General features: G+C 39.8%; 1 protein-coding gene across 4 annotated transcripts in view; it reads right to left on the bottom strand.

Moving 5' to 3' along the window:
* The window catches only part of zgc:174356 (uncharacterized protein LOC100137120 homolog), a 117913-nt gene extending 91095 nt beyond the window's left edge, over positions 1 to 26818 (bottom strand). For all 4 annotated transcript variants that reach the window (XM_048536841.2, XM_048536842.2, XM_048536845.2 and 1 more), the window contains exons 1-3: positions 26535 to 26818; positions 9857 to 10589; positions 7458 to 7555 (exon numbers count right to left, since the gene is read on the bottom strand). In XM_048536841.2, coding sequence (XP_048392798.1) covers positions 7458 to 7555; positions 9857 to 10589; positions 26535 to 26636 — 933 coding nt within the window. In that variant the 5' untranslated portion in view covers positions 26637 to 26818. The remainder of the gene's footprint in view (positions 1 to 7457; positions 7556 to 9856; positions 10590 to 26534) is intronic.
* Positions 26819 to 27543: the final 725 nt, after the last annotated feature.

The raw sequence follows: 27543 nt of genomic DNA on the forward strand, positions 1-27543 counted from the left end.
TCAGCTTTTGTGCTCCTGAGATGCTGCTTGGCCTGCTGTGTTCATCCAGCCTCACATTTTATTATCACTGGTTTCTATAAACTTTCTTGGAAAACAAAAGCAATATGCAATTTAGCAACTTTACTGGGTCATGTCAGCATTCCAGTAGGTCAGTTCAACACACCTGAAAGCACATAAGTATTTGTGCTTCCTGCAGATTTCCAAGCTACATGTCTCAGGATTGTGATTGAAAATATACATGGAAAATGGGAATGTGTTACTTTCCTTGCATGCAAGTCACCAAAAGCTAAATAGCAAGTGCCAAAGCACTTAGGAAGGCAATTGCATGCTAACATTTATTGCCAGGGGATTGGAGTACAGGAATAAGGATGACTTGCTTCAATTCTGTAGAACCTTGGTGAAGTAACACCAGCAGTACTGCATGCAGTTTTGGGCACCTCACCCAAGAAAGGATATATAATATTAGAGGCATAATGAATGGGTAGACTGCAGTGCCTCAATTAGACTTTCATTCTTGCAGCGGATAGCAGAAGTTAGGAAAATTTCCAACTCAGTCCATTCGCTGATGGTGTCTACGAGGACAGGGTCTTCACTCTCTGGAGAAGAAAAGGAGCAGGTGCAAGTTTCAACTGAGGCAGCCATGCTGGGGAAAAGTTCACAAGTAGACACAGAGAATGTATTTGATTGAAATTTGTAGCTTGCCGACCTTTGCTCTCCAGTTGATTCAGACAAGATCAAGTGTTTGCAGTTTCAGCTCTTTACACTTTAAAGTGTCTGGATGACTAACACTTCAATTAATAGTGAAAGGGAGTTTTTGTTTAAATCAAGTGAAAAGTTAACAATTCACAACATACTTTAAAAAAAGTTCTGCTTTAATGCATCTTACAATCACAACAACATTCATTGACTCATACTCCTCGATCAAAAATGTGTCACCTCATATTTCTCTGCACTGAACTTCATCTGCTATCGTGTACCAAATTTTGTGTCTTTCTGGAGTTCAGCATGATCGTCCTCACACTTTACAATACTACCAAGTTCTGTAACATCTACAAACCTCAGAAGTGTCCCTTGAATGCATTAAATCAGGAAAAGCAATATCTTAATAATGACCATTGGGGAACTCCAATACAAGCTTTCCTCCACTGACCACTATTTATTGTTTCCCATCATGCAGTCAATTTTGCATCTATGTTGCTACTGATCCTTTTATTCTCTGAGCTACAATGTTTTTCTCAAGTTTGTTGTGCCTTTTGAAATTCCACGTGCACTACTCAACAACATTGCCCTCACCAACTCTTTGCTATTTCAGTAAATTAATCAATAATTTCCCTATTAGGAATCCACAGGGTAGCTAATCCTATCCTGAAACATCATTTCTAGAAGTTTCCTGGCACTGAAGTTGAACTAACTGGACAATAAATTCCAGGCTCATCCTCACAAACTTTTAACGAACAAAGATGTAACTTCTGTAATTCTCAATCCTCTGGCACCTTTATGGCACAGACTGAAAATTATAGTCAGTGTCCTCTGCAATTTCCACTGTCACTCGCTTCAATATTTTTAGATGCATTTTATCCACTCCTAGTGCCTTGACACTTTTGAAAATCAGAAAACACATATTGGGTATTAGAATAGGGGCTCACCCGACATTATATAAACAGCTCCCAAATCATCTCAATTCACTGAAAACCAAGGCCTTTGCTTGAGAATTCCGCAGTACAATGCAATTCTGAAAATATAGTCTGACCAAAGTTAACCAAAGTATATCTTCTAATATAAATAACAGCTTGAATTACTTTGCTTTTCTTATATCAGAAGTTTTGAGCAAGTTGTCCACATACACAGTGAGCATTTTCCTCTTATTCACGAGAATCATAGAGGGCTGGCTAATCGGTAGCAATGCAATTTTCATGTGCTCATTTAATATTGATAACCCCCTAACCAAAGTACCATTCAAGGAAGCCATAGACTTTTAAGCTGCACCATTATATCATGATCAGACTGTCATCATTGTATGAATCATTATTCATTGAACTTATGAACTCATGAATTTATGCAGTTGAGTTCAATATTAACAACACTACATTAACCTAAGTATATGGTAGTGAGCATGAGATCCCTACTAGGCTGAGCTCCTGCAAACATCTTTGTTAATTTCCACACGAAACATGTCTTCAATGAAATGAAACCTAATTGCTTCCATTCTGCATATTTCCAAAATGTATGTACTACATTCACTACATTTGAAATCTGTAGATATAAGTAAGAACTTCATTTCATATTCACGCTGTGCTCAAATTCATTCTCAAAATGGAGCAGACAATTTAGTTACTTAACCTCAATGCCCCAATTGAGAAATTAACCGGGGTTTCTCTACAACTGTCTCCCACCAACCTATGTTCACTGGTCAATATATGCATTGAGTTTCCTACCTGTCAATGTGCTATAAGAGCGGCCTTATCAGTCACCTTTTAAAGTGGACTCAGTTATTTGATAACCATGCAAGTTCAATGGTGAAATAAAGAACAAAGGCATCCTTCAGGATGGTGACTTCACTGATCAGATCATTTCTCAGTATACAGATCAAAATCACGAGCAGTTCTGAAGGTGTCACTTTTGATCCAGAAAAATGCCCACTTTACCTCAGAATGGTATGAGATGAAGCCAGCTGTTTCAGGCTATTATGCAATGCAAAACAAGTGCTGTTTGCCATAACAGGACACTGCTGTCAAGCCAAAAAGTATGCCTATCATACTTATCTAACATCACAATACTCATTTGTAAGCACCACGTTGCAAAAGCTGGCAGGTTGTATCAAACAAAGTATCGATTGTACCCAAAAAGCCTACATTTGCAAATTTCACAACAAAGCCAACACTTGATATGATTCTGCAATTAGACAACATTTATAAAATAATCGTCAGTTTGCTAAGTACTATACTGACAACCAATTAAGGATTGTCAATCAGCGTCACAATGTGTCAACACTCATGTTTACTGGAAGCTAAGACACATTAAGTTCCTTTGAGTCTGAAATAATGGACACGTACTCTACTTGTTTCAACTCAGCAAAATAGGTGATGGCCATTCTCAGGGCAATGCCTTGACCAACCAGAGTCAATCTGCTTTGTTTAAATTTTAAACAAGCCTTGATTGTTAACAATCAGTAGTCATCAACTGGTGTATTTTCCAAGGCAGCACCTTCAATAATCGGAGATAACAAGGTGTAGAGCTTGATGAACACGGCAGGCCAAACAACATCATAGGAGCAGGAAAGCTTTCCTGGTCCTCTGATGCTGCTTGGCCTGCTGTGTTCATCCAGCTCTACACCTTGTTATCTCAGATTCTCCAGCACCTGCAGTTGCTACTATCTCCAATAATCACAGTCTATTTGTCAACCGATGAGCGCTCTCCTCACGTGCAATATAAATGTCATTTTCCTTTTACTCTGATATTTCTTGCAAATTGGCCTGATGAGTGTAAGATGAAAAGCTTCAGTAAAACATGTATTTTTTCATAAATGTAAATACCTTCTTGTAATTTTATGCTACATTGTTTAAAGTGTTTCCTACCTTGCGCCACTAGTAAGCGTAGACAATTGATTCTTTAATCCTAACATCTAAATGGTTAATGAATAATGAACACATTGAAGGATACTGCTGGTCACATCCTACAATTGCGATGCTTACTCACTGTCTTGAATGTTTAGCTCAATACTTGCAGACAATCTTTTAACCAGATTAATAATTTACCTACAATCCCACAGGCTTCACAAGCTCACAATCTCTCAAGAGGTTTTTCAAATACTTTCTGCAAGTCCAAATAAATAACATTCATAGACAGTCTGCTGCCCACTATTTAGTCACCTCTTCAAAAGAATCACATCAAGTTTGTCAGTGACTTATCTTTGCAACTGCATCCAGCTTCTCTCCAATCAGCTGGAAAATGTCAAGGTGTTTCGCCATCCATCTCTAATTGCAGATGTGCATAATTTTCAACAAATGTTGGACTATTTGGTTACACATTCATACCTTTCTTAAAAAGCGGAGCAATAATGCAGTAAGCACCATTTTCCTACTTAAAGGAATGGTTCCTGAATTAAAAGAACTGTGGAAGAACACAATTCAAGCATTTGCAAAAAGTTCTTGCCTGGTTCTATTAAAAAAGCTGAGATGAAAATATTCTTGTCCTGGGGATTTATCACCTGAAATTCTCAAAGCCTAAGTAAGAGATTGCATTGAGAGAAACATGTGCATTCTACTTATATCCTGGCCAATATTTATTGCTCAATGAATACCATTAAAATAGATTGTTTGGTTATTTATTTTATAGCTGGTTATGGGATCTTGAATGAAAAACTTAACAACATCTGCAAGTCATAGAAGATAATGTATGAATATAACACCATGATGATAAGTTGGTAGGAACGCCAACATATTCAGTTCTTGTCTCCCACTCTCAATGCGCCTAATATCTGCAGTAGCATAATTTCGCTGGTTTGGTAAACCTCCAGCTCTGTTATCCAAACACAAAGATGTACCAAGTTCTATGACCATGAAAATATGCATAAAATGCAAGAAAAGTATAGGGAGTAAATATCTGGTTGGTTTTCAATGCCTTCAGGACAACACTAGGTGGGCAATAAATAAACGATAGACAGTTGTCCACATCACAAAGTGGTAAATATACCCTCAAACATATCCTTGGAGAGGTGTGGACTAGGGAGGATAGTAGGGGGACAAAGGACATTCCCTACCCAGTAAAGTGCTGCAGCATTCCAGACTCCAGTGGAAGGGGGCCAATTTTTGACTGGCTAAGGCCATCTTTTTACTGTAACTGTTAAAAATTGAACGGTGCCATCATCCAGAAGGTCACTTCGCCTTCCAGAACACAGTGCAGGCTTTTGACACCCATGCTGGCTAACAGCAAGAGTTCAGGGACCTGGAAAAAAACCTCTGCCAAGTTGCATGTTTTACTGAACAGTTCCCTCCACTCTTCAAGTTACTTGAAGTGTCAGAAGCCAAGTGTTCCCATCATCTGCAGACTGTATGTCAATTTAATTTTTATCTGTAGTCTTTTTAACTATGGATCACTGGGAGGGCCTGACATGTATCCTGCATCAGGAGATAGCAAGAACTGCAAATGCTGGAGTCAGAGTCAATACAGCATGGAGTTGGAGAAAAACAGGAGGTCAGGCAGCAGAGGAGCAGGAAAGACGACATTTCGTGTTTACACTCAAAGCCCAAAAGATCAACTTTCCTACTCCTCTAATGCTACCTGACCTGCAGTGTTCCTCCAGCTCCAGATTGTAATACCTCTTGCAACCACTGCTCCTTATGTCCATATCACTTCTGACAGGCATTTTTCACATTGGCTCATAATATCCATTAGGTTTCCATTAGCGATTTCCAAAGCTATCTCTCTTCTGCAGCTTTGCATACATCACAGCTATTTGCTTCACACTATGCATCCTATCTAGCGCAATTCCTTTTACAAGCGCAAATTACCATCACAACTTTGCAGATACAAGCTTGACAAAGTACTAACATGACAGGAGCTCATTGCAGCCACTCCTTTCTTCTTGAAGGCACACAAAAATCAGGCACAACTTACTAAATATTCATGCTAAGAGAAAAAAGAAAGCTCTGCCTGCAGATCCTGTTCCATACTACGTTACGTATGCATTTCAATGAGGAATTCATCCTGGAGAAATGAAGATAGAGAGGACAGAATTTAACACATCCCATTTCAGTGGCTATGATGACATGGGACTTGGGCAGGAGGCCCATGACCAATTCTTAACTACTGGAAAATGATCCTGAATTGGTTGGGGACAGTGCACCTGATTGGGAAAATTGTATCCTCAGCAAAGTTGCAACAAAACTCAATTATTAAACAAGTCACTTGAGACTAACTACGGAAAGCCACAGGGATTTAATAGTGACTTCCATGCGTCTCCTGTACCTTCCAAAAGGCCATGAAGCAAACCCTCCATAGTCTCTTGGCTATGGTGGGGTGGGAGGTGTACTGACCTAATTCACAGGAACTCAGTACCTAATCAAAGGTCTCAGCATCAGGAAGTAAGGACATGAGTAAGAGCCATCCCCGAGCTTTTGCATTTAACCCATCTCTCCATCTCACCCCATCTTGCAGTCAACCCTTCTCTGTGACCATCATCCCACCCCACTCAGCCCTCAGTGTTCCCATTGGTGCTACTGACAATGAGGGGTTTCCGGTCTTTGACTGGCCACCCAAAGCACCAAGCTAATGTTCTAGGAACAAAGGTTTGAATCCCATCATTGCTAGCTGATGAACACTGCATTCAACAAGAATAAGGAATTAAAAAGTTAATCTAATAGCAACCATATAACGACTATCAGCTTTTATAAAAACCCATCTGATTCACTCGTGTGCTCTAGGGAAGGAAACCTGATCCTTACTTGGTCTGACCCAAGTGTGACAGTGGACCCAAGGCAATCAGGCTGCCTTTTAAATACCTGGCCAGCAATATTGATTTGCCATGAACAGGTTTTTTAAAAATGTCAGTAATTGTGAAGTAAAGTAGAACTGGTCTCTACTGTAAATCCTTCCATGGGTTTAGAGCATGAAAAAAAGTACTAAAATAGGATAATTGTGGGGGTAACCATTTGAGTTCATTTTCAAATTGCCAACAAAAGGCAAAGTCAAATAATCCTGTTTTTAACTAGCTTGCAGTAAGCCAGTGATGAGCAATGTCATCTCATTAACATTTACAATTCCTTTTGTGGTTTGGCAAAGAGAAAATTCAGAATGGACTGTTTTCCTTCAGAAGAAAAAAAGAATTTAAGTAGGATCTTTCACATCTAATGGTATATGAAAGTAACATCACAGTCAATTAAACATTTTTGAGGAACAGTTGACAGAAGCCAATTTTCATATTTCACATTACCATAATCTAACAAGCTAACTGTCCAATTTCTTTTAAGCTAGGCTTGTTGAGAGTTAGATTTGGCCAGGACACAAGGAGAACATACTCTACTATCTTCTTAAAGTACTATGGGATCTTTTATGAGGGGATGAAGGGAGCTTAATTTACTGTCCCATCTGAAAGATGACAGTTCAGACAATACAGGATTCCTTCCATACTGTACTGGAGTGTCCTGAAAAATTTATATTGTTCCTTTTATAGTTATGAGGCAAGGGGCACTCATGTCAAAGCCAAGGCTGATGTTTACCTACAAATAAAAGTTCTTCAGAATGTGTGTAGTAATGAAATAATACATCCAAACAAACTCAAATTATTTTTCAGGCTATATTTTACAACACAAAAAGCCATTCAATGCAATCAGTTAATTTTCATCATTTACCCTTCCACCCAAGAGCCATAAAACATCTGAGTTACACATATAAATAGGCGATTAGAAAATAAAACACAAGGAAAATGTGCAGCCTTCACAGACATGCTCAGTACTCACTTCAAGAAACATCTTAATTGCACTGTATATTCCATAAAGTTCAACTGAAAAGTGTTGTGGTGGGTACGTTAAAAATAAAATCAGAATAGACTGTTCCCCTGTCAAAAAGAAATGAGCAAAATAATTTCAAACATAAGAATAACACAATATCATATTTTCTGACAATCAATTCATTATAGATTTATGAAAGGGATAACATTTTGTAAATAATGAGGAGAAAGACAATAATTCAGATATAATAATAGGGCAAAGTCTTAGAACACTTTTAAAAAAAACAAATCGTACCTGGCAGTAATATGAGACAAGTCACATCCTAGAATGAAATCTGGTTTGATAGATCATTAAATTTAATTTTTGTAACTGGTTACCATAGTGCTTAGTCACTGAGACTGCTCATGAGGCTGCCAGTGCTCTTTAGTAAAAGAACACATTATAATACAAAAATGTAATTATTATCTGCTCACACCAGTTTACAAAAGATCTATACATCAGCAAAATGGACAATTCAACTTTTTTTCTTCCCCCCAGCAATACCCTTCCCAGATATTCAATCCCATCTTAACTCTCCTATCTTAACTGACTCTTTCCATTTGTGGTGGCCAAGTCTTCTTTACAGATCTAACTGCCTAAACCATTTCTCAATTATGACGACTTGAAAACATAAGTTCTTCCAGCTCAGAAATTCCACAAATTAAACACTCAGTCTAAAGATTTGAATAAAACTATTCTCTGGTGTGACATGAGCTTAAAGTACTGGTGGCCCTTGTTCGGTTTTCTCTGTATGTTATATAAGTTCCACTTACAAGCACTTCATAAACTGACACTGCAGATATCCTGCTAGATGATGCCGTGTGCCTTCTTGAAAATTATATGTTTAGTTCGCTGTTGCAAATATCTTCTTGACTTCTTTTAAAAAAAATACATTAGCAGAACTGAAACCACTAATCTTTCTTATTTCTACTTTAAAATTCTAAATTCCCAGACAAAATTATAATATATCATATACCTTTATCACAATGGAAACAGTGATATTCCTCAACTATGTTTCACTATAGAATGAATTTATCCTAAAACATTTTCAAAAACGTGATAAAACTTGTATCATGCATTATCATTTGGGATTTGGATTTTAAATAAAGGCAGATATATTTGAGTTAGTTCTATGAAGGTGTTCTCTCAAAAAGGGTCAGAAAGTCATTTGGAACAATGAATTCATTATACCACTTCCCAGAAGGCAAATGACTTCAATCAATTTCCTGCCTAGATACCTGTGCTGCTAATGGGTGGAATGTTTATATTGCCGAGTTTTACAACCAGAGGTCATTATTTTAGCTTGTGAATTCAAGTTAACAGGGTGAACAGTTTTTTTTCCTCTGACAGCATTGTTGAAGAATTAGATGTTCTGCTCTGATGGGAGAAAAGTATTTCCTAGGAAAAGTATTTAGCTTTTAAGGGAATCTAGACACCCTAGATGAAACCTTGTAAGTCTGTGGAACAACAAGTTGAGTGAGCTTGTATAGAAGACTTCAAGTTGTTAGAACCAAGCAAGTTTAGGCCCTCAGAACTTTGAAAGATTTGTGAAGATGACTCAGGAAAAATAAATCTGTCTGAAATCTGGTGGAAAATAAACTGAGAAAATGTGGTTAGGTAAAATAATTTGAAGAACTGAGACAGGGGTATACCCTGGAATTGAGTCTCTTAGAAAAAATGTTGGGAAACAAACTTTGTTTTCCTGTTTGATCCTTTTAACTTTCTTAGGTATGGAACTTTGTCTTATTTAGTAATAACTGATGTTCTGTTGTTAAAGAACAACTGCAGTCTTGCATGAATATGTTTCAGTGACTAATCACCATGTTAACCAACAGTTCTGACAAACGGTTGTACAGCAGAAAATACTGGACTGGATTTTATAAAGCTGACTGGATCTAGGAAGATTGCAGGCAGGCTCAGAATTGTTCTGATGGTCAAGTGGCAGTAGCCCAGCGGTGGAAAAACAGCTCACAATTTAGTTGACAGCAAGAGGGTAAGAAAGAGAGAATCTCATTAATTGCCAACGGAAACCTTATAAACATTCAAAGTAAAACATTTGTTTGATTTAATTTGATCAGGCTTAATAATTACCCGAGTCAATTAAAATAACTTGAGTCTTCAATAACCTACACATTAAATACTGGTGACTTAACTGTGGCTTATGTAACTGACCACAAAAGTCTTTTAATTCGCAGAATCAATTATAAAAACAAGATTTTTTCTAAAATTTAAGAACAAGTTTAAAAAAGGCTGAGGGGTTGAGTGCCTGTAACCATAAGAAATGAAACACAGAGTAAGATTTTGATGCTCTGTAAGCCATCTCAAACAAACTAAAATAAGCAGAAGCATGTACATGTTTGCAAACTTACCAGTACTGCAAATATATATCAAGAAGACACAGAGGAAAATCAAGTAGAGCTTCAATCGGTCTTGTCCTCCTCGTACCTTTGAAAATGTTTTCCATGTTCTTGAAGCATATAAAAATATACCTTTTTTCAAGATCCTATCATTAGTTGTGCCAGGTACTTCATCAGTTAGTTCCATCCTTTCAGGAGAATTTGACTCCTGCAACCACAGCAGTACGTAGAAAATAGATATTACATGACAGCCACAATACACACCAAAAACATGTGTAAAGGTGTAATTCTGAAGCAACCATCCACTCAAGAGATAACCAACAGTTCCCCCAATATAGGTCATTGACTGTACAATGCCAATACGCATAGTACGGTTCCCATCTTTTGTAATGTCAGCCACGTAACTGAAGACACTGAGGAAAATGGCAACATAATTTCCAAAGATCCCTATTACTGCAGAGGCAAAAACACACCAATACACAGACATTTCTTTAACCTGCACCATCACTATCAATATAGCCCCACCAATTAATGCACCAATACTGGGTAATATCATGCCAAGTTTGCGCCCTGCTTGATCAGACCAGGCACCAAGTAAAATTGATGGAGGTATGGACAAGATAGTCAACACAGATGTGTAGAGAAGTAGAACATAGGCAGCTTTGCTCTGGGTAACTAGTGACTCATCAGGATGAAGTGAGAGATTTCCACATATATCCTCTTTATTATATAGGTCTTCACAAATCTGTAAAACAAAAACAAACACTTTATCTAACTACCTTCAGCATTTTGATTAGGTATCTAAACCAAGCTAAAAACATTTTGTAGGTCTACACAAAAGTAGCTTTGCTCAGGAAAGGTTCCATCAGACCATACAGTAGCAAAAACATTCAAGGAAGGGAGACAGTAAACAGAATACCATAATCCAGTTGGCATGACGTGTGTCATAGGGATAATGTGTTAGAATCAAATCATTTTGGAGGTCACATTTGGGCTTTTACTAAGTATCAAGACAATTAGAAAGAGTCAGCATGGTTTAAGGAAAATAAGTAATGTTTAACTTATTGATTGGAGATCTTTAAAGGAGTAAAAGGGGATAAAGGGGAGCCTGCAGACATACTGCACTTGGATTTCCAGAAGACATTTTACAGGATACCACATAAAAAGTTATTGTGTAAGGCAGGACTTCATAGATAGTGTTGGGAGTAAGCTATTAGCATGGATAGAAGATGGGCTGGCTGGCAGAAAGCAAAGTATAACAGTCTTGTTCCGATTAGCAGGGTGTGATGAATGAGGTACCACAAGAGTCTGACACTAAGCCTTCTTTTAAAAAAGAAAAAAAAATTACATCAAGGACTTCGATGAGGGGAGCGACAGCATGATTGCTAAATTTACAGAGGACACAAAGATAGTGAGTAAAGTATTTTGTGAAGAGGACATAATGAGGATGCATATATATTGTATATACATAGGTTGAACAAATGGGCAAAAATCTGGCAGATGGAATAGACCGTGGGAAATGCGAAGTTGTCCACTTTAGCTGGAAAAATAAGAAAAAATATTATTCAGACAGAGAGTAAGTATGGAATTTGAAGGTACAGAGAGCTCTAGGTGTTCCAATCTATGAACCACAAAAAGTTAAAATGTAGGTACAGCAAGTAATTAAGGCAGCTAATGGAATCCTGGCCTTTAATAGGAGGGGAATCAAACAGAAAAGTAAAGATCTTATGCTTCAGTTATATTGGTATTGGTAAGGCCACATCTCAAATGCTGTACTAGCTTTGGTCTCATTAAGGTAGAATATAAATGTATGAGAAGAGATTCAGAGCAGTTTTACGAGATTGATGACACAAATGAATGGATTATCTTGTGAGTCAAGTTAGACAAACTGGACATGTTTGCTTGTGGCTTAGAAGAGTTGGGGGACAGCAGGGTGGAGCTGATTTGATTGCAATATGCAAGATCATGAATGGTCTTGACGGAGGTGGAAAGGTTGTTTCTACTTGTGGGTGAATCAGAACCTGGGGGTACTGTTTAAAAATTAGGCATTATCCTTTTAGGGGAGAGATGAAAATGCTTTTTTTCCTCTCAGGGCACTGAGTGACTTTGGAACTCTCTGCCTCGGAAGGCAATGGTGGCAGACTCAGTAAATATTTTTGATGTAGTGGTAGATAGATCCTTGCTTAGTAACATAATCATTAGTAGATTGGAAAAGTGGAATTTAAAACACTAACAAGTCAGCCATGCTCTTATTGAATGGCAGAGTAGGTTCCAGGGGCCAAATGCACAATGTTCGCACAAAAAAAATTTCATTTGCATAATCCAGTTTCTTTCACCAGCAGCAAACTATCAGCCATAATGGAAATGATAATTTTCAAAGAAAGAACGTTTTTCGTTTATCCATATGTATACATTTCAACCATAGTAATTATATTATTTTTGTAGAAAATTAGAAAGAAGTACAAAACAATTCATATTATTTGTTTTCAGCATGTAACTATATTTTGATGCACTGTGCTGAAGCACATTTTATACCTTGCCTAGCGAGTTTTGAGAAGATTTGTAGCTCAGCTTGAGGTTCTGGATGTGAGTTTGCTCGCTGAGCTGGAAGGTCAGCGAGCAAACTCACATCCAGATACCTTGCCTATGCAGAAGTCAGAATTTCAATGCAACATACTCAGCAACATCCTGTAAATTGCCGAACATTCATTTCCTGTAATAGTTCAGACAAAACTGGCTGTTTTCTGTACCTATTTGAATTTTAGGTTTTTAAAGCAGTCAATAATATTGTCAGTTTTTTTTACTGTTGGTACATTATGGCTGCTATTGTAAATGTATTATCCAGTTTCAATGTAGATATTGTGCTGGATGTTGTGGTAGAAATTACACTCACCACTGATCTCAAAAGTAAGGCACCCTCAAAGATCCAGTCAGCTATGTAGAGCAGGATCCTAACAGATGTTTATATCTGGCACTAATCCAAGAGAATCACCAGGGAACAACGTCGATGGCAGCAAGCAGAAAAAGCAGCCAATCGTATTGAAGTGGGGAGGTGATGATATAGTGATATTATCACTGGTCAAGTAATCCAGAGGCATAGGAAATGTTCTGGAGACAGGGCTAGAATCCGACCATGGCATTTGTGTGACTTGAATTCAATAAAAACCTGGAATTAAAAGTCTAATGACTGACAATGGTCTTGTGGTAATTGTCATAACCTCTGATTCATTAACATCCCTTAGGGAAGGAATCCTACCTGGTTTGGCCTACATAAGCAATTTAGTTGACTTTAGTTAATTGCCCTCAGGGATGGTCTAGCAGGTTACGCAGTAGTATCAGCCACAAAGTCTTTAAAAAAAAAAGTAATACCCAAAAGGGATTGCCTGGCATTGACTTAGGCACCTGAAACAGCAATGGTAAACTCAGCCCTGTCAACTCTACAAAGTCCTCCATATTAACACGTGGGGGCAGTTCCAAAATTGGGAGAGTTGTCTCACAGACAAGTCAAGCAACAGCCCAACATAGGCAGACTCACTAAATCAGTCCCTACAAAGGCCCAGACAACACATCACCATTTCCGAATAAGTCTTGTCTCACTGGCAGGACAGATCCAGCCGAAGTATATAGTCAAGAATGAGTTACCCTGGGAATTATCAACATTGAACTTTGGAGCCCATGAAGTCTCATTGCATTTGGAAAAACAAGGACAAGGAAACTTCCTGTGGATGACCACGTACCAGATCCACTTGGCTGTGAATCAGTTCTCCTCATGGTGAAAGCACCAAGGGTGCAGATTGTACTCTGGGTAGGGGACTTTTAACACTAACCAAGGGTAGCTCAACTGCACCACTATGACCTAGCTGGTGGAGTCCTGGAGGACACTGGACTGTAGCAGGTCGTGTGGGAACTAACAAAAGGAAAAGTACATTTGACCTTGTCATCAGCTTGCCACAGATGCATTTGCCCATGTCAATATTATTAAGTTTTACTACCACACAGTCCTTGTGGATATTAAGTCTTGTCTTTACACTGAGGATACACTACTATGTTGTATGGCCCTACCACCCCGCTATCTGGAATAGACTTTGAATGATCCAACAACTCAAAACCAGGCATCCATGAGAAACTGTGGGCCACCAACAGCAGCAGAATTATACTCAAATACAATATGTGATGTCATGACACAACATATCTGCCACTCCAACATTACCATCAAGATAGGGAACCAACTACAGTTCAATGAGGAATGCAGGAGTGTATGCCAGATACAGCACCAGATATATCTAATAATGAGGTCCCAATATGGTAAGCTACAATACAAGATGACATGCATGCCAAAAAGCATAGGCAGCAAGTAACACAGCTAAGCAATTCCACAACCAACAGATTAGATCTAAGCTCTGCAGTCCTGCCACATCCACATGGGAATGGTGGTGATCAATTAAACAATTCAATGGAGAATGAACCTCTATAGACATCGCCAATGTCAATGATGAGAATGACTAGCACAGTGTAAACGTTAAGGCCAAGATGCTTATAACAATTTTTGGCCAGGAGTGCCAAGTGGATGATCTATCTTGACCTCTTCTAGAGGACCCCAGACACCAATGTGTCTTCAGCCAATTCAAGTCACTCCAAGTGATAATAAGAAATGGCTCAAAGGGTTCAATACTGCAAAGTATATGGGCCCTGTTAACATACTAGCAATAGTCCTGAAGGCATGTATTCCAGAATTTACTGCACTCCTAGCTGAACTGTTCAGTACAGCTCCCTATACTAGCATCTATCCAACAATTTTTGACAAATTGCCCAGGTAGGTCTGATATACAAGAAGCAGGACAAATTCAATCCAGCCAATTTCTACTTCATCAGTTTACACTTGATTATCAGGGAACGTGTTATCAACAATGCTATCAAACAGCAGTTGTTTAGTAATAACCTGCTCATTGACACTCAGTTTGGATTCTGCTAAGACTACTCAACTCCCGAGTTCATTACAGCCTTAGTTTAAAAAATGGACAATACTGAATTCTGGATAATGTGGTGAGAACAACTGCCCTTGATACCAAGGCTGCTTTCAACCAAGTGTGGCATCAAGGAATCCTGGCAAAACTGGAGCCAAAGGGAATTGGAGAAAACGCTCAGCTGCTTGGAGTCATGCCTGGCACATAGGAAGGTGGTTGTGGTCATTAGAGGCAAGTCATCTCAGCTTCAGGTCATTACTACATGAGCTCCTCAGGGGAATGCCCTGGGTCCAATTGTCTGCAGAAGATCATCAATGACCTTATCTCCATAAGATCAAAATTGGGGGTGTTTGCTGTTGATTTACAATGTGCAGCACCATTCCCAACTTCTCAGATACTGAAACAGTTCTGTCCAAAGACTTGGTCAATATCTAAGTGGCAAGTGACAGTCGTGCCACATCACAGCCAGGGAATGACAAGACAGAATCTAACCATCGCCCCTTGACGTTCAACGCCATTACCATTACTAAACTATTATCAACATCCTTGCCACACACCATTAACCAGAAATTGAACTTCACTCGCTGTATATATATTATCGCCATAAGAATAGGTCAGAGGCTAGGAATCCTACAGTGAGTAACTCAACTCCCAACTCCCTAAAACTGTTCACCATCTCCAAGGCACAAGTCAGGAATGTGATGGAATACTCACTTGCCCAGGTGAATGCAGCTCCAATAACACTCAGAAACCTGACACTACGGAGGACAAAGCGACCCACTTGATTAACATCACACAAACATGGCACTCCATTCATCAAAACATTCAGTAGCAGTCGTGTGTACCATCCACAAGATGCACTGCAATAAGTCACCAAGGCTTCTTAGAATACACCTACCAAACTCATGACCATTACCATCTAGAACTTCACAAGTTCACCCTTTGGTGAAGGATACAATCACTGATAGCAACTTCTAGACTCTGATGTTAACCTGTCCATGTGCAATCTCCAGAATTTGACATCATCAATATTCCACTGAAACTGGCAAACACCAATAGTTCTGCCATCATTACGATCATAAAATCCAACTTGTCATTTTTTTTCCTTTTACTTTAGTATTTTTTTATTTCTTGGAGGTGCCAGAGCAAACTGTCTACTCCCAATAACTCCAGAAGCATCTAGCTTTACCTCAAGATCTTGGGAAACATAGCAACAGTCAAATGAGTACATTACGCAAAACACTGCACTTGCTGGAAATCTTAAAGAACAATTTTTAAAAAGCTGGAAAAACTCAACAGGTCAGGCAGCATCTGCAAAAAGAAACAAAAAGTTAATAGTTCAGCTGATATCCTTAAATCAGACCTAAGAGAAATAGGGATTGAGCTACTGGAATGAAGTGGGGAACAGAAACAATAAATGGAGAATGTCTGTGACATGGTGGAGGTCAGAGGAATGAAATAACTAAAGATTTCATGAAGCAACTGCCAAAATGGCGATAATGAATACCATGAGGAAACAAAGGTTGTGTCCAAATGAGGTGAGTTGCTACATAAAAAAATACTTTGGAATGCAACATAATGAGATAAATATAAGGGAAGAAATAAAACTATACCAGCACCAAATGAAGAAAACATTTAGACTCACATGGCGGCAGATTTTATGACCTAAAGTTTTTTGAACTTAATGTTGAGTTCACAAGGCTGGAGAGTGTAGTCTCAAAAGACAGTGTGCTGTTTCCCAAGCCTGCATCACTGAAACACTGTAGCAGACAGGGGCAGAAAGGATAACATGGAAGCAAGCAGGAAAAATAAAATGACAAGCAACCAGAAGCTCAAGGTCATGCTTAGAGATTGAATGTTTGTACTCAGCAAAGAGGTTATCCATCTGGGTTCTGGGTCGCAAGTATCAAAGGAACCACCTCATAAACAGTGATACAAGATACCAAATTTAAAGAAGTAGCAGAAAATTATTACTTCACTTGGAAGAAATGTTTGGAGTCTTGGACAGTAGTAAGGAGAGAGGTGAAAGGATAGTGATAGCTTACCATGCAAGCACAGGTGATGTATCAGAGGGAAAACTGGCACTGTTAGAGGTGATCTAGGCAGGTATGGTCACAAAGGGGACACTTCCTACAAAATGCTGAAAGAAAAGGACAGGAGACAATGCTTTTACTGATGCCATCACACTGCAAGCGGCAGAAATATAAGAAGATGATGCGCTGAACAAGGATGGTAGTGGCACAAAAGTATGGACAAGATCAACAGCAACATGGTTCTGAGAGGGAGGGTAAGAGACAGAGCAGAAGTGTATGAATTGAGCTGACTGGAAGGCTCTGTCGACCGCACACCATGTGGGAATTGACAAAAATTTATGGAAATATTAAGAGACGTAGGAAGTACTGAGGTGAAAGACAGCACCATCAAAACAGATACAATGGACATAGAGAAAACGGGAGAATGGAATGGAGTCTTTACCGGAAGCAGGATGTGAGATTGTCCCATTTAAGAAGTTATGGAAGTATGTGGGTTTGTACATTAACATTGGCTACCTACTAATGTTAATGTACAAAAATGGAGACAGAGAAATAAAGATAGCGAACAGAAGAGCTAAAAACAAAGCAGGTAAAGGACAGGAAAGTTTGAAAATTGGAAATAAAGTTAGTAAAAATTTCCAGCTCATGTCCTGAGCACTAGACAGCAGTGATACAATGATTACTGCTCTCAACAAACTGGAAAAAGAGAAGGCAGAGGCGTCCAAAGAGGACTCGAATAACATATGTTCTATTTATACCCTAAAAGGCATTAACTACCAGGACTCATGTGGGTTACCACAGCAACATTTTTTATTTGTAATAAGTGAATGAAATTTAATGAGAAACTGTTCAGAGTGAAAACAAGGTTACACAGGCAGAGAAAGGTGGATGAGAACTGGTTGTGCTCTGTTCAAGAATGAAGTAGAGTGTCCGAGACTCTCCTAGTAAGAGATGGAGATGTAGAAGATTGAATATCCATAGCAAAGACGCAGCAGCTAGGGCCAATGAACTATAAATTGCAGAAGTGATTGACGGCATGTAAAGAGTTGATGACATATGAGGCAGTTTAAGGAAGCAAGAATGAAGTTAATTCAGAAGAAATAAATTTGTTGGGGCAAGTACAGGTTGAAATGTTATGCTGATTTTAAAAAGTTGTCAATATGACACATTCGCGCTGTTTATCTCCACAGGTTCTACTTGACATGCTGAGGTTTTCTGGTTTCTTTTCTGTTTTTAAGCACAAAAGCTGTCTTTTTTGAAAATCATGTTAAGACTCCAAACCAACCAGTTCAATAGTTGACTTTGCATCTGCTTTTGCTAGAGTGAACAATCAATCTTCCTAAATCGGTGATGTGTTAAAAATGGCTACTAAATCAAAATTTATGTAAAGGTTATCAACTTCATCACAATGACTTAGAAGTATATGTATTATTATAAACATTAAGACAGAAGCAGTTTACATTTGCTAGAGTACAGGATATGAGCCAAACCCGGCTGTCAGCCAGTTACAGGCAGTCCTACTGATCCCATAGATAAGCCAGGAAGTTTGGTCCAATGACTAATCAGATTATGCATGGTTGAAATACCAATCGTGTGCACTAAAGCCCTGGATAAGACACAAACTGTGAGTCACTACACAATTCTAGGCACAAAGTATAACTGTGCCTTTGAACTGGCTTGATTGGCCATTCATTCTTGGCCTACTGAGCTACACTATAAATACTTCTGTCCTTCCTGGAATTTTTAGTTTACTAAATCTGCAAACTACAAAGTTACATCTGACAAATTTTAAAAATTCTTTGAAGGAATAACAGGCTATTTTGATAAGGCAAGTGCAATGGATGTTGGGAATGTAGACTTTCAAAGAGCACTTCATCACAGAGGGCTAGTTGATAAAATTAAGTCACATTAGGCAGTACGTAGAGGAATCAATATGATCTTGTCTATTGACCAAGTAGTCTCTTTTAGAGAAGGTGCATTAATCAGTGTCCTCACTAGTCAATCAGATGCTGGCAGCTGTGCCACCAGGGAGGAAGGGGCTACGGCTGGTATTGCATCTACCCAGTATCTAGAATAGTTGCTGGATCCTCGGCCACAGATAGCAGGATAGGGGTGGTCACAGGGTGGGAGTCACAGTCATTAACAAGGAAAGAACAGTGGCTCTCTGTGGACCAATTCCAGATGCCAGGTCTCTGTATTAGGTATTGAGTGCCTTTGTATAAGAGGCACCCACCAAGCGTCCATAAGCATCCTGGCTCAGGTTCACTTGTCAGGCTCCCCACATGACAATGTTTCCTCCCACTATTGAGTTAACACTAACATTTACAGGGTGAGGCCCTCAAGTGGGCATTAGTTACTCAGTTCAGAGACTCAATTGCTGTTGGAATATTGAGGCAGCGTGTCAGCAATAATGGGGAGGGAGGAGGTCGCCAACAAAACTCACGACAGGGAAGGGTATTAAGTTCTATCCTTGTATTAAAGACAACCCAGAAGCACGAATAGGAGGTTGGTTAAATTACAGTAAACGATACCGGTTGATGGAAGATGAGTTCTAATGAAAGATTGTTAACTTAAAACTTGGACTCTATTTCTCTCAGACACCAGCTAAATTATTGAAGTCTTCTTTTATTTTCAGTTTTTAGTTCGAAAAGATATTTTAATAAAGGAAGAGGGGAACTAGTTCCTCTGGTTGGTGGTTGGTATAAATTTAAGATCAACACCAAAGAAAAAATGAAAGGAAAAGGATTGTTTTCTTCAATATAAATAAAGTAGAGAAGGTCATTAGGACACAAAATAAACTCATGAAAACAGTGATGGCTTTCCTATGAGTCATACAATCAACAGTGCAAATCATTCTAGTTTTTGTACAATTAATTTCTTTGTGCCAAAGTGTCTCAAACTTTTCCTCTGGAAATAACAAGCTGACAAGTGATATTTGCTATTTTTTTTAAAATACACCAGAGTCTGTAGTGGACAATAAGAATTACAACTTTAGTTTTGGTGCTGCAGTACATCATCCTATCCAATATCACTACAACGCACCACTGTCTGAAAAGTGATCTCAAATCGCATTTCAGCCTCAAGTGGCTACACAACAGGGAGTCCACATTTGAACTAAATGCAAGGAAATAAAGCTCACTAGAATGCAGAAGATTTATTTAAATAAATATTTTATCTCAAATGATTAAAAAGGCAATGGAGTATGGTCCTTGTTAGGATTGGGGGCAGGGGTACAATGTGGAATGCACACAGAACATAGAACATAAAAAAGAACAGCACAGTACAGGCCGTTCAGCCCACAATGTTGTGCTGTGGAATAATCCTAATCCAAAATTAAAATAACCTACCCTACATTCCCCTCAATTCATTGCTGCCCATGTGCATGTCCAGCAGTCACTTAAATGTCACTAATGACTCCGTTTCCACGACTAACACTGGCAAACTATTCCATGCGCTCACAACTCTCTGGGTGAAGAACCTCCCTCTGACATCTCCTCTATACCTTTCCTCCTAACACCTTAGAACTATGATCCCTTGTGGCAGTTAATCCTGCCCTGGGGAAAAGTCTCTGGCTATCAACTCTATCCATGCCTCTCATTACCTTGTACACCTCAATCAGGTCACCTCTCTTCATCTTTCTCTCCAGAGAGAAAAGTCCGAGCTCAGTCAACCTCTCCTCGTAAGACAAGCCCTCCAGTCCAAGCAGCATTCTGGTAAACCTCCTTTGCACCCTCTCCAAAGCCTCCACATCTTTCCTAAAATAGGGCGAACAGAATTGGACACAATATTCCAAGTTTGGTCTCACCAGGGTTTTGTAGAGCTGCAGCATAACCTTGCGGCTCTTAAACTCAATCCCCTGTTAATGAAAGCCAAAACACCATATGCTTTCTTAACAACCTTATCCACTTGGATGGCAACTTTGAGGGAGCTATGCACTTGAACACCAAGATCCCACTGTTCCTCCACACTGCCGAGAATCCTGCCTTTAATCCTATATTCAGCATTTAAGTTTGACCTTCCAAAATGCATCACCTCGCATTTATCCAGGTTGAACTCCATCTGCCATTTCTCAGCCCAGCTCTGCATACTGTCAATGTCTCGCTGAAGCCTGCAATAGCCCTCGATACTATCAACGGCACCTCCAACCTTTGTGCCATCAGCAAACATACTAACCCACCCCTCAGCGTCCTCGTCCAAGTCATTTATAAAAACTACAAACAGCAGAGGCCCAAGAACAGAGCCCTGCGGGACACTACTTAGCACTGACCTCCAGGCAGAATACTTACCATCTACAACCACTCTCTGCCTCCTGTCAGCCAACCAATTCTGAATCCAGACAGCCAAATCACCCTGTATCCCATACCTCCCAACTTTATGAATGAGCCTGCCGTGGGGAACCTTATCAAATGCACATCATGACTTAGTCGGTTCTGCATAGGATAGTTGTCGAAGAAAAGTCTGAGAAATTAATGCATAAGAGTGGAATTTGGCAAGTCTAGGAATGTGTGCCTAATTTATTATTCCAGGTGACGGTTAGAAGTAATTGACACAAAAGAAGGGAACTTTTTTATGAGGTACCACCCAGAATGGCCAATTGAGCAGAAAGGCATTATTTTATCTTAAGATATTACTTAAGTGAATAGTTGGCACAAACTCAGAAATTCACAGATTCTTTACAGCTAGTCAGAATACCATTCTTCACCACCCATCACCACCACCCCCCCACCCCTGACCCAGTTTCCTGTAGTGGTCAGCTTTACCTGGTAGCTCTACGAAATACATTCAAGGAAACAGTCTAAGCGAGGTTACCAAGTTAAATGATAAGGCTATATCGGGCACTGACAGGCTGAGGTAATTACATTGCATACAAGTATTCAGAGATAAAGAAGATGAGAGTTAAGCGGTTTGGATCAGATTGTGTCACTCGCGTGCATCATGAGTTCAGCCAGATTACAGGATAAACCCATTACTGAGGAATTCACCAACCCTATGTTCCAGAACCTAACACCATGGTTTCAGCTGACCATGATCAATCTGACCACATTGCTCATAAGGCCAAGGTCACATATGTTCTGAAAACATTGGTAACCACCAGAATATAGCCAATGTAGAGATTGGAATCAAACAAATAATGTTTAGTCTGTCAGACAAGAAATTAAGCCTAATTCAATCTCACCAATCTTTAATATGTTTTACATTATGATGTAATAAGTAAAAAGCCCAGTTAATGCTAAATTACAATGATACACTGAACTTGCCTTATAATATTCATTGCCTTATTTGGTACATAGCTGTTCGAGTGAAAGATAATCAAACTATCTGACTCTGTTCTCAACTAATAGATTTTTATTCATTGTATGCTCAATGTTTAAGTAGCTGTGTTCTTGAATTGAATAAATAGTTGATATTAAGTTTGATGTCTTCATTGATAGACCGATAAGAAAGGGTTATAATTTTGCTTATTGGCTAAATTAGTTTCTTGATTGAGGATTGGTAAGTTAAACTCATTCAATCTCAACTGAAAGGTGCAAGATAGCTACGGGGTTGTAGCCAGTTCTAAGACGTAAAGTACTTTCAAAGCAGTTCCTCAGCAAGACCTTGAAGATTTCTTGAGAAATCTGTCAGATATCAAAAGGTAAGGAAATATGACAGCATGGATTAGAAGTGGACTAAAGGGCAGAAAATAAATATCAGTAGTCAAGACATTTGTCAGACAAATACAGAACAAAGATCTCATTATGCTGTGTGCAGTGAAGTTTTATTATCAGTTAAGAAACTACAGGAATTTTCATTGGAGAGAGCCAGATAATAGATATGCCTGGCTGCACATACAAAAATTGAAGGACTGCACACAGAACAGGTGTACACATTGGCTAAATTTTACCAGGAACATTGGTCCAGAAATCCACATTAGGAAATCATCTGGAGTTGTCCTTTGCACACTGTCAGAATGGATGACACAGAAAATAGGAAATTGGAACAAACCAGTACAGGAGGTGGTGGAAACAACAGGTTAATCATTGGTTAGGAGGTATCACATGAAACTTAATGTGGAGAAATATGCACTCTCTTATAAAATAGATGATAACTGTGAAAAAAAACTTAAAAGGCAAACTGGCAGGGGAATGGAACTACATAAAAGGTCTTACAAGGTGCCATTTCAAGCACAGGAAGCTGAATGACCCTCCTTCTGCAGATTAAAACACTGACTTTTAAGAGTTAGGAAATGGTCTGAATCACAAGGATATATGGCAGCTAAAGGGGAATAAATATAACTTGCAGAACAAACAGATTAGTTAATATCTAAATTAATTTTCCAGACAATACAGTAATGAGCACTAGATTATTAGTACAGATGGCTGCTAAAATTAGTTGAGAGGTTAAGGTCTGTATGCACTTGTTGGAAATGCTTCAAAAAAAAGGGAGCTGGGAAGCAGCAGAACCTACACAAGGGTAGAGAAACAACATGATATGAACCAAAGAAGGAAGAGTTCTGTCCACTGCTAATAGCAACCTGATATAAGAACATACAGTTCAGGGAGAAGGAGGCAAATCACATCACTAAAAAGACCATTAATGTTAACAAGGGGTATAGCTGTGGTAACAAACAACACAAGAAATAGGAACAGGAGCAGACCACTGAAATCATTGAGTCAATTAGTATAATAATGAACTACTTGATCATTGAAAAGTAGAATGGAGTCAATCTGCCCAGACTTTTTTATTTTAAAATCCTCAACTCTGTAATGTATCAAAATATCATCTAACTCTATTTTCAGCCCTAGTCTTCACTTCAGTCTGGGGGTCCAGAATTGCAACAATTAACATAACCCTCTGAAAAAAGTAGGGTACAGGTTTATATTGACTAATTGCAGTTGTTCAGCATTGTTTCTCATCCTTGTTAAAAGAAAACAATGTTATTGTAAAACTCTGCACCCTAGTCCTGGGTTTCCCCTAGGAAAAGATTTAAAATGAATGAAACTGAGGAAACAATGTTAAGGTGCACTCACATTTACTAATCCTGTTAAGTATGAGAAGTGGTCTTGTGGCTTGAATGACAGTGTCCCCAAGGCCAACACTACAAGTTCAATTCCCAATCTAGAACATAATGGCCAAGGATGGCATGTTCATGCTGTGGTGAAACAGTTTAACAACTTGGAAATCCTTCCAATATACTGAATGGCAGGTGGTAAGAGGGAGTAGGAGAGATTCCTGTTTCGCCATGCGACAGAAATAAATCAGAATCTCTACCATGACTATTTGTAGCTTCAGTCTGCAAAACAGATGCAACCACGTACAGGTGCACAATTGAAAACATACTATACGGGTGCATAACAGCCTGGTATGGCAACTACTCTGACGAGAACCAAAAGAAACTACAGAAGGTCATGTACACAGCCTAAACCATCATAGAAGCCAATCTTCCAGCCATGGACTCCAGTTACACGGCTCGCTGCCAACATCAAAGGCCCATCGCACCCTAGTAATGATCTCCTACCTCTTCCCAACCATTAGACTGATGAATGGACTCTCTAGCCTCAAATAATGCTGATCTCTCTAAAATTGATCTCACCTAGGACACACTCTGTGCAATATAACCTGTATGCCTCTAAGTCTTTTTGATCTGTTACATCCGTGCTTACTAAGGTCTGCCCATATTGCTCTTAAACAAAGCTTTTCACTGATTTATTGTCAAAATGTACTGAAATACAATCAAACCATAGCAACTCTGGCTTCTTGGGTGGCCAGTTGGTTCGGTTGGCTAGATGGCTAGCATTGATCAGACTGATGCCAACAGCACTAGTTGATCCACATTATGGTTGAGGTGGAGTTGGTATTGGTCTACTTGGCCTAAGGAACTCATGTCTGATTTGCATCCTGTCTTGAGACAAATCAGTCAAAGAAAAATTTAAATATGAAAATCAATGAGTGGTAGTCAAATTGATTCAGCCTATGAGGTTGAGCAGAACAACTTTAATCAAACCTAGCCCTATAATTTTAAGAAAGTGTCCAATACAGACTGTTTCTTCAAGGTTTCTAATGGCTCTCAACTCAACCATAAATGGAATAGGGAATTTATTGGCAAAAAAACTGGTACCATAACTTGGTACATAGAACATAACAGCACAGTACAGGCCCTTCGGCCCTTGATGTTGTGCTGACCTGTCATACCAATCTCAAGCCCATCTAACCTACACTATTCCATGTATGTCCATATGCTTATCCAATGACAACTTAAATGTACCTAAAGTTGGCGAATCTACTACCGTTGCAGGCAAAGCGTTCCATTCCCTTACTACTCTCTGAGTAAAGAAACTACCTCTGACATCTGTCCTATATTTTTGACCCCTCAATTTAAAGCTATGCCCCCTCGTGCTTGCTGTAAGGCTCTCCCTATCCACCCTATCTCACCATCTGATTATTTTATATGTTTCAATTAAGTCACCTCTCAACCTTCTTCTCTCTAATGAAAACAGCCTCAAGTCCCTCAGCCTTTCCTCGTAAGACCTTCCCTCCATACCAGGCAACATCCTAATAAATCTCCTCTGCACCCTTTCCAAAGCTTCCACATCCTTCTTATAATGCGGTGACCAGAACTTTACACAATACTCCAAGTGCGGCCGCACCAGAGTTTTGTACAGCTTCACCATAACCTCTTGGTTCCGGAACTCGATCCCTCTATTAATAAAAGCTAAAACACTGTATGCCTGACACTGTAATCCGGAGATTATGACCCTTGAGGACCTGTACTTCAATTTCTTTCCTAGTGCTTCATAATCCCTGAACAGGTCCTCTACCCTAGCTTCACCGATGTTGTTAGTCCCAATGTGGACCACAACAACTGGATCCTCCCCCTCCTGCTCCAATATCCTTTCAACCCGGTCGGAGATGTCCTGCAGCCTGGCATTGGGCAGGCAACACACCATGCGGGACTCCCGATCCGGCTTGCATAGGATACTATCTGTCCCCCTAATAATAGAATCCCCTATAACAACTACCTGTCTTTTTGCTCCCCCCTCTTGAATGACCTTCTGCGCCACGGTGCCGTGGTCAGCGGGCTCATCCTGTCGAAAAGACTTATATTTTTCACTAATAAATTAATGGACAGGTCTTATTCAGTAGGGTGTAAAATGAAAGATCTCTTCTGCCCTGGACCCAATTCCAGAAATTTAGAGGTCCAATACAGTTAGGATACAACAAATGGTGGAAATAGAAAATGCACTGAAACAGATGTTAGTTGGTGACACGGAAGTGATGTACAATTTTCTGAAAATATCAATTAATACATCATTTTTTGTTGTACTTCTGGATAATTTAAGGTCTAATTGCTTGAGCGCAGGTCCGTAAATCCAAAAAAAGTGAAGCGTTATGTTGACGTATAGAACTGCCTACAACTCCGAATTCATAAAATTTACTTAATTTTAACAGATAAACAGCTAACCAGATAGCTTGTAGGCTGTGGGCTGTAGACCTTCACACAAATAGCCGCAACTAATATAGATCTGTAACAATAAAAGGTACTATTATTTTTTTGACACTTGATTTGCAGGGGCTGGTCTTTCCTAGTTACAGAAGCAATGCAAAGCACCTGCAAACTGTCAAAGAAAAAAACAGAGCAAGTTCTTGGAGCAACTGACAGAACATCCCACGTAAAATAAAACACAGAAAATGCACATTTAACCTGTAACCCACCTTCACCAATACAAGCCTCTGAAAGGCGAAAGCGTTTAAGAATGTCGATGCCAAATACAGAAAGATCACCGGCTCCACCGTGACGATGGTCCTCGGATCCATGTTTGGTTTCAGTATGAGTGTTTGCGTTTTTTTTTGTTTGGCTAAAACTAGGCGATGGCGGGGGGGGGGGAGGAGGACTAGTCATGAAAAGTTATCTGAAGTTGAACTGGCCTTGGGATGGGGCGGTTACACGAGAGTAACTGAAGGTGTGAGGAGGGGTGCGCGAGCAGGTGCTCGGAGCGGGCGGGGAGGGGCGGGGCGGCGCGCGCGGTAGGAGTGGGCGGGGCGGGGCGGGGCGCGGGGCGCGCGGCGGGTGTGGCTGTGGGAGAGGGCGGGACGGCGCGCACGGCGGGCGTGTGGCAGAGGGCGGGGAACGCGCGATGGGTTGTGGGCGGGGGCCGCGCGGACAGGTAAGCACCTGGCCACACCTGAGCCTGCCCAGGTTGTCTCCTCGGGTGGAGTGGTCGAAAAAGCAGAGCTCCCCATTCAAATGCCCCTACGGCCTGGCGTCTCTTCGGCTGACAACTCCTCCAGCACATCCGTAGGGCTCAGGTTGTGAGTTGCAAGGCGTCGTCACCCTTTGATCTTCGCATTGTTTTGTTTAAAAAATCACGTGGAGAAACATCTTTTTCCATCTTCTGCCGTCAGGCTAGGATCCCAGAAAAATGTGGCCCCACAGACATGCACACAGGCCAGTCCTGCGAAATGTCGGTCTGTAGAAGTGAAGATTCTGACTCATTTCGGTTGCAAAGCTCTCTGATGAAGGGTCGAGGCCCGAAACGTCAGCTTTTGTGCTCCTGAGATGCTGCTTGGCCTGCTGTGTTCATCCAGCCTCACATTTTATTATCTCGTTTGCAAAGACTTCCAGTTTTTGGCCAGTCTGACACTCTCGAAAGGATGGACACGATCTTATGTATGAATAGGTTTGAGGCTGTACGTACTCCTGCGAACATCATCCCCTCCATTT

This window comes from Stegostoma tigrinum, chromosome 9 (genome assembly GCF_030684315.1).
Source record: "Stegostoma tigrinum isolate sSteTig4 chromosome 9, sSteTig4.hap1, whole genome shotgun sequence".
Taxonomy (NCBI): domain Eukaryota; kingdom Metazoa; phylum Chordata; class Chondrichthyes; order Orectolobiformes; family Stegostomatidae; genus Stegostoma; species Stegostoma tigrinum.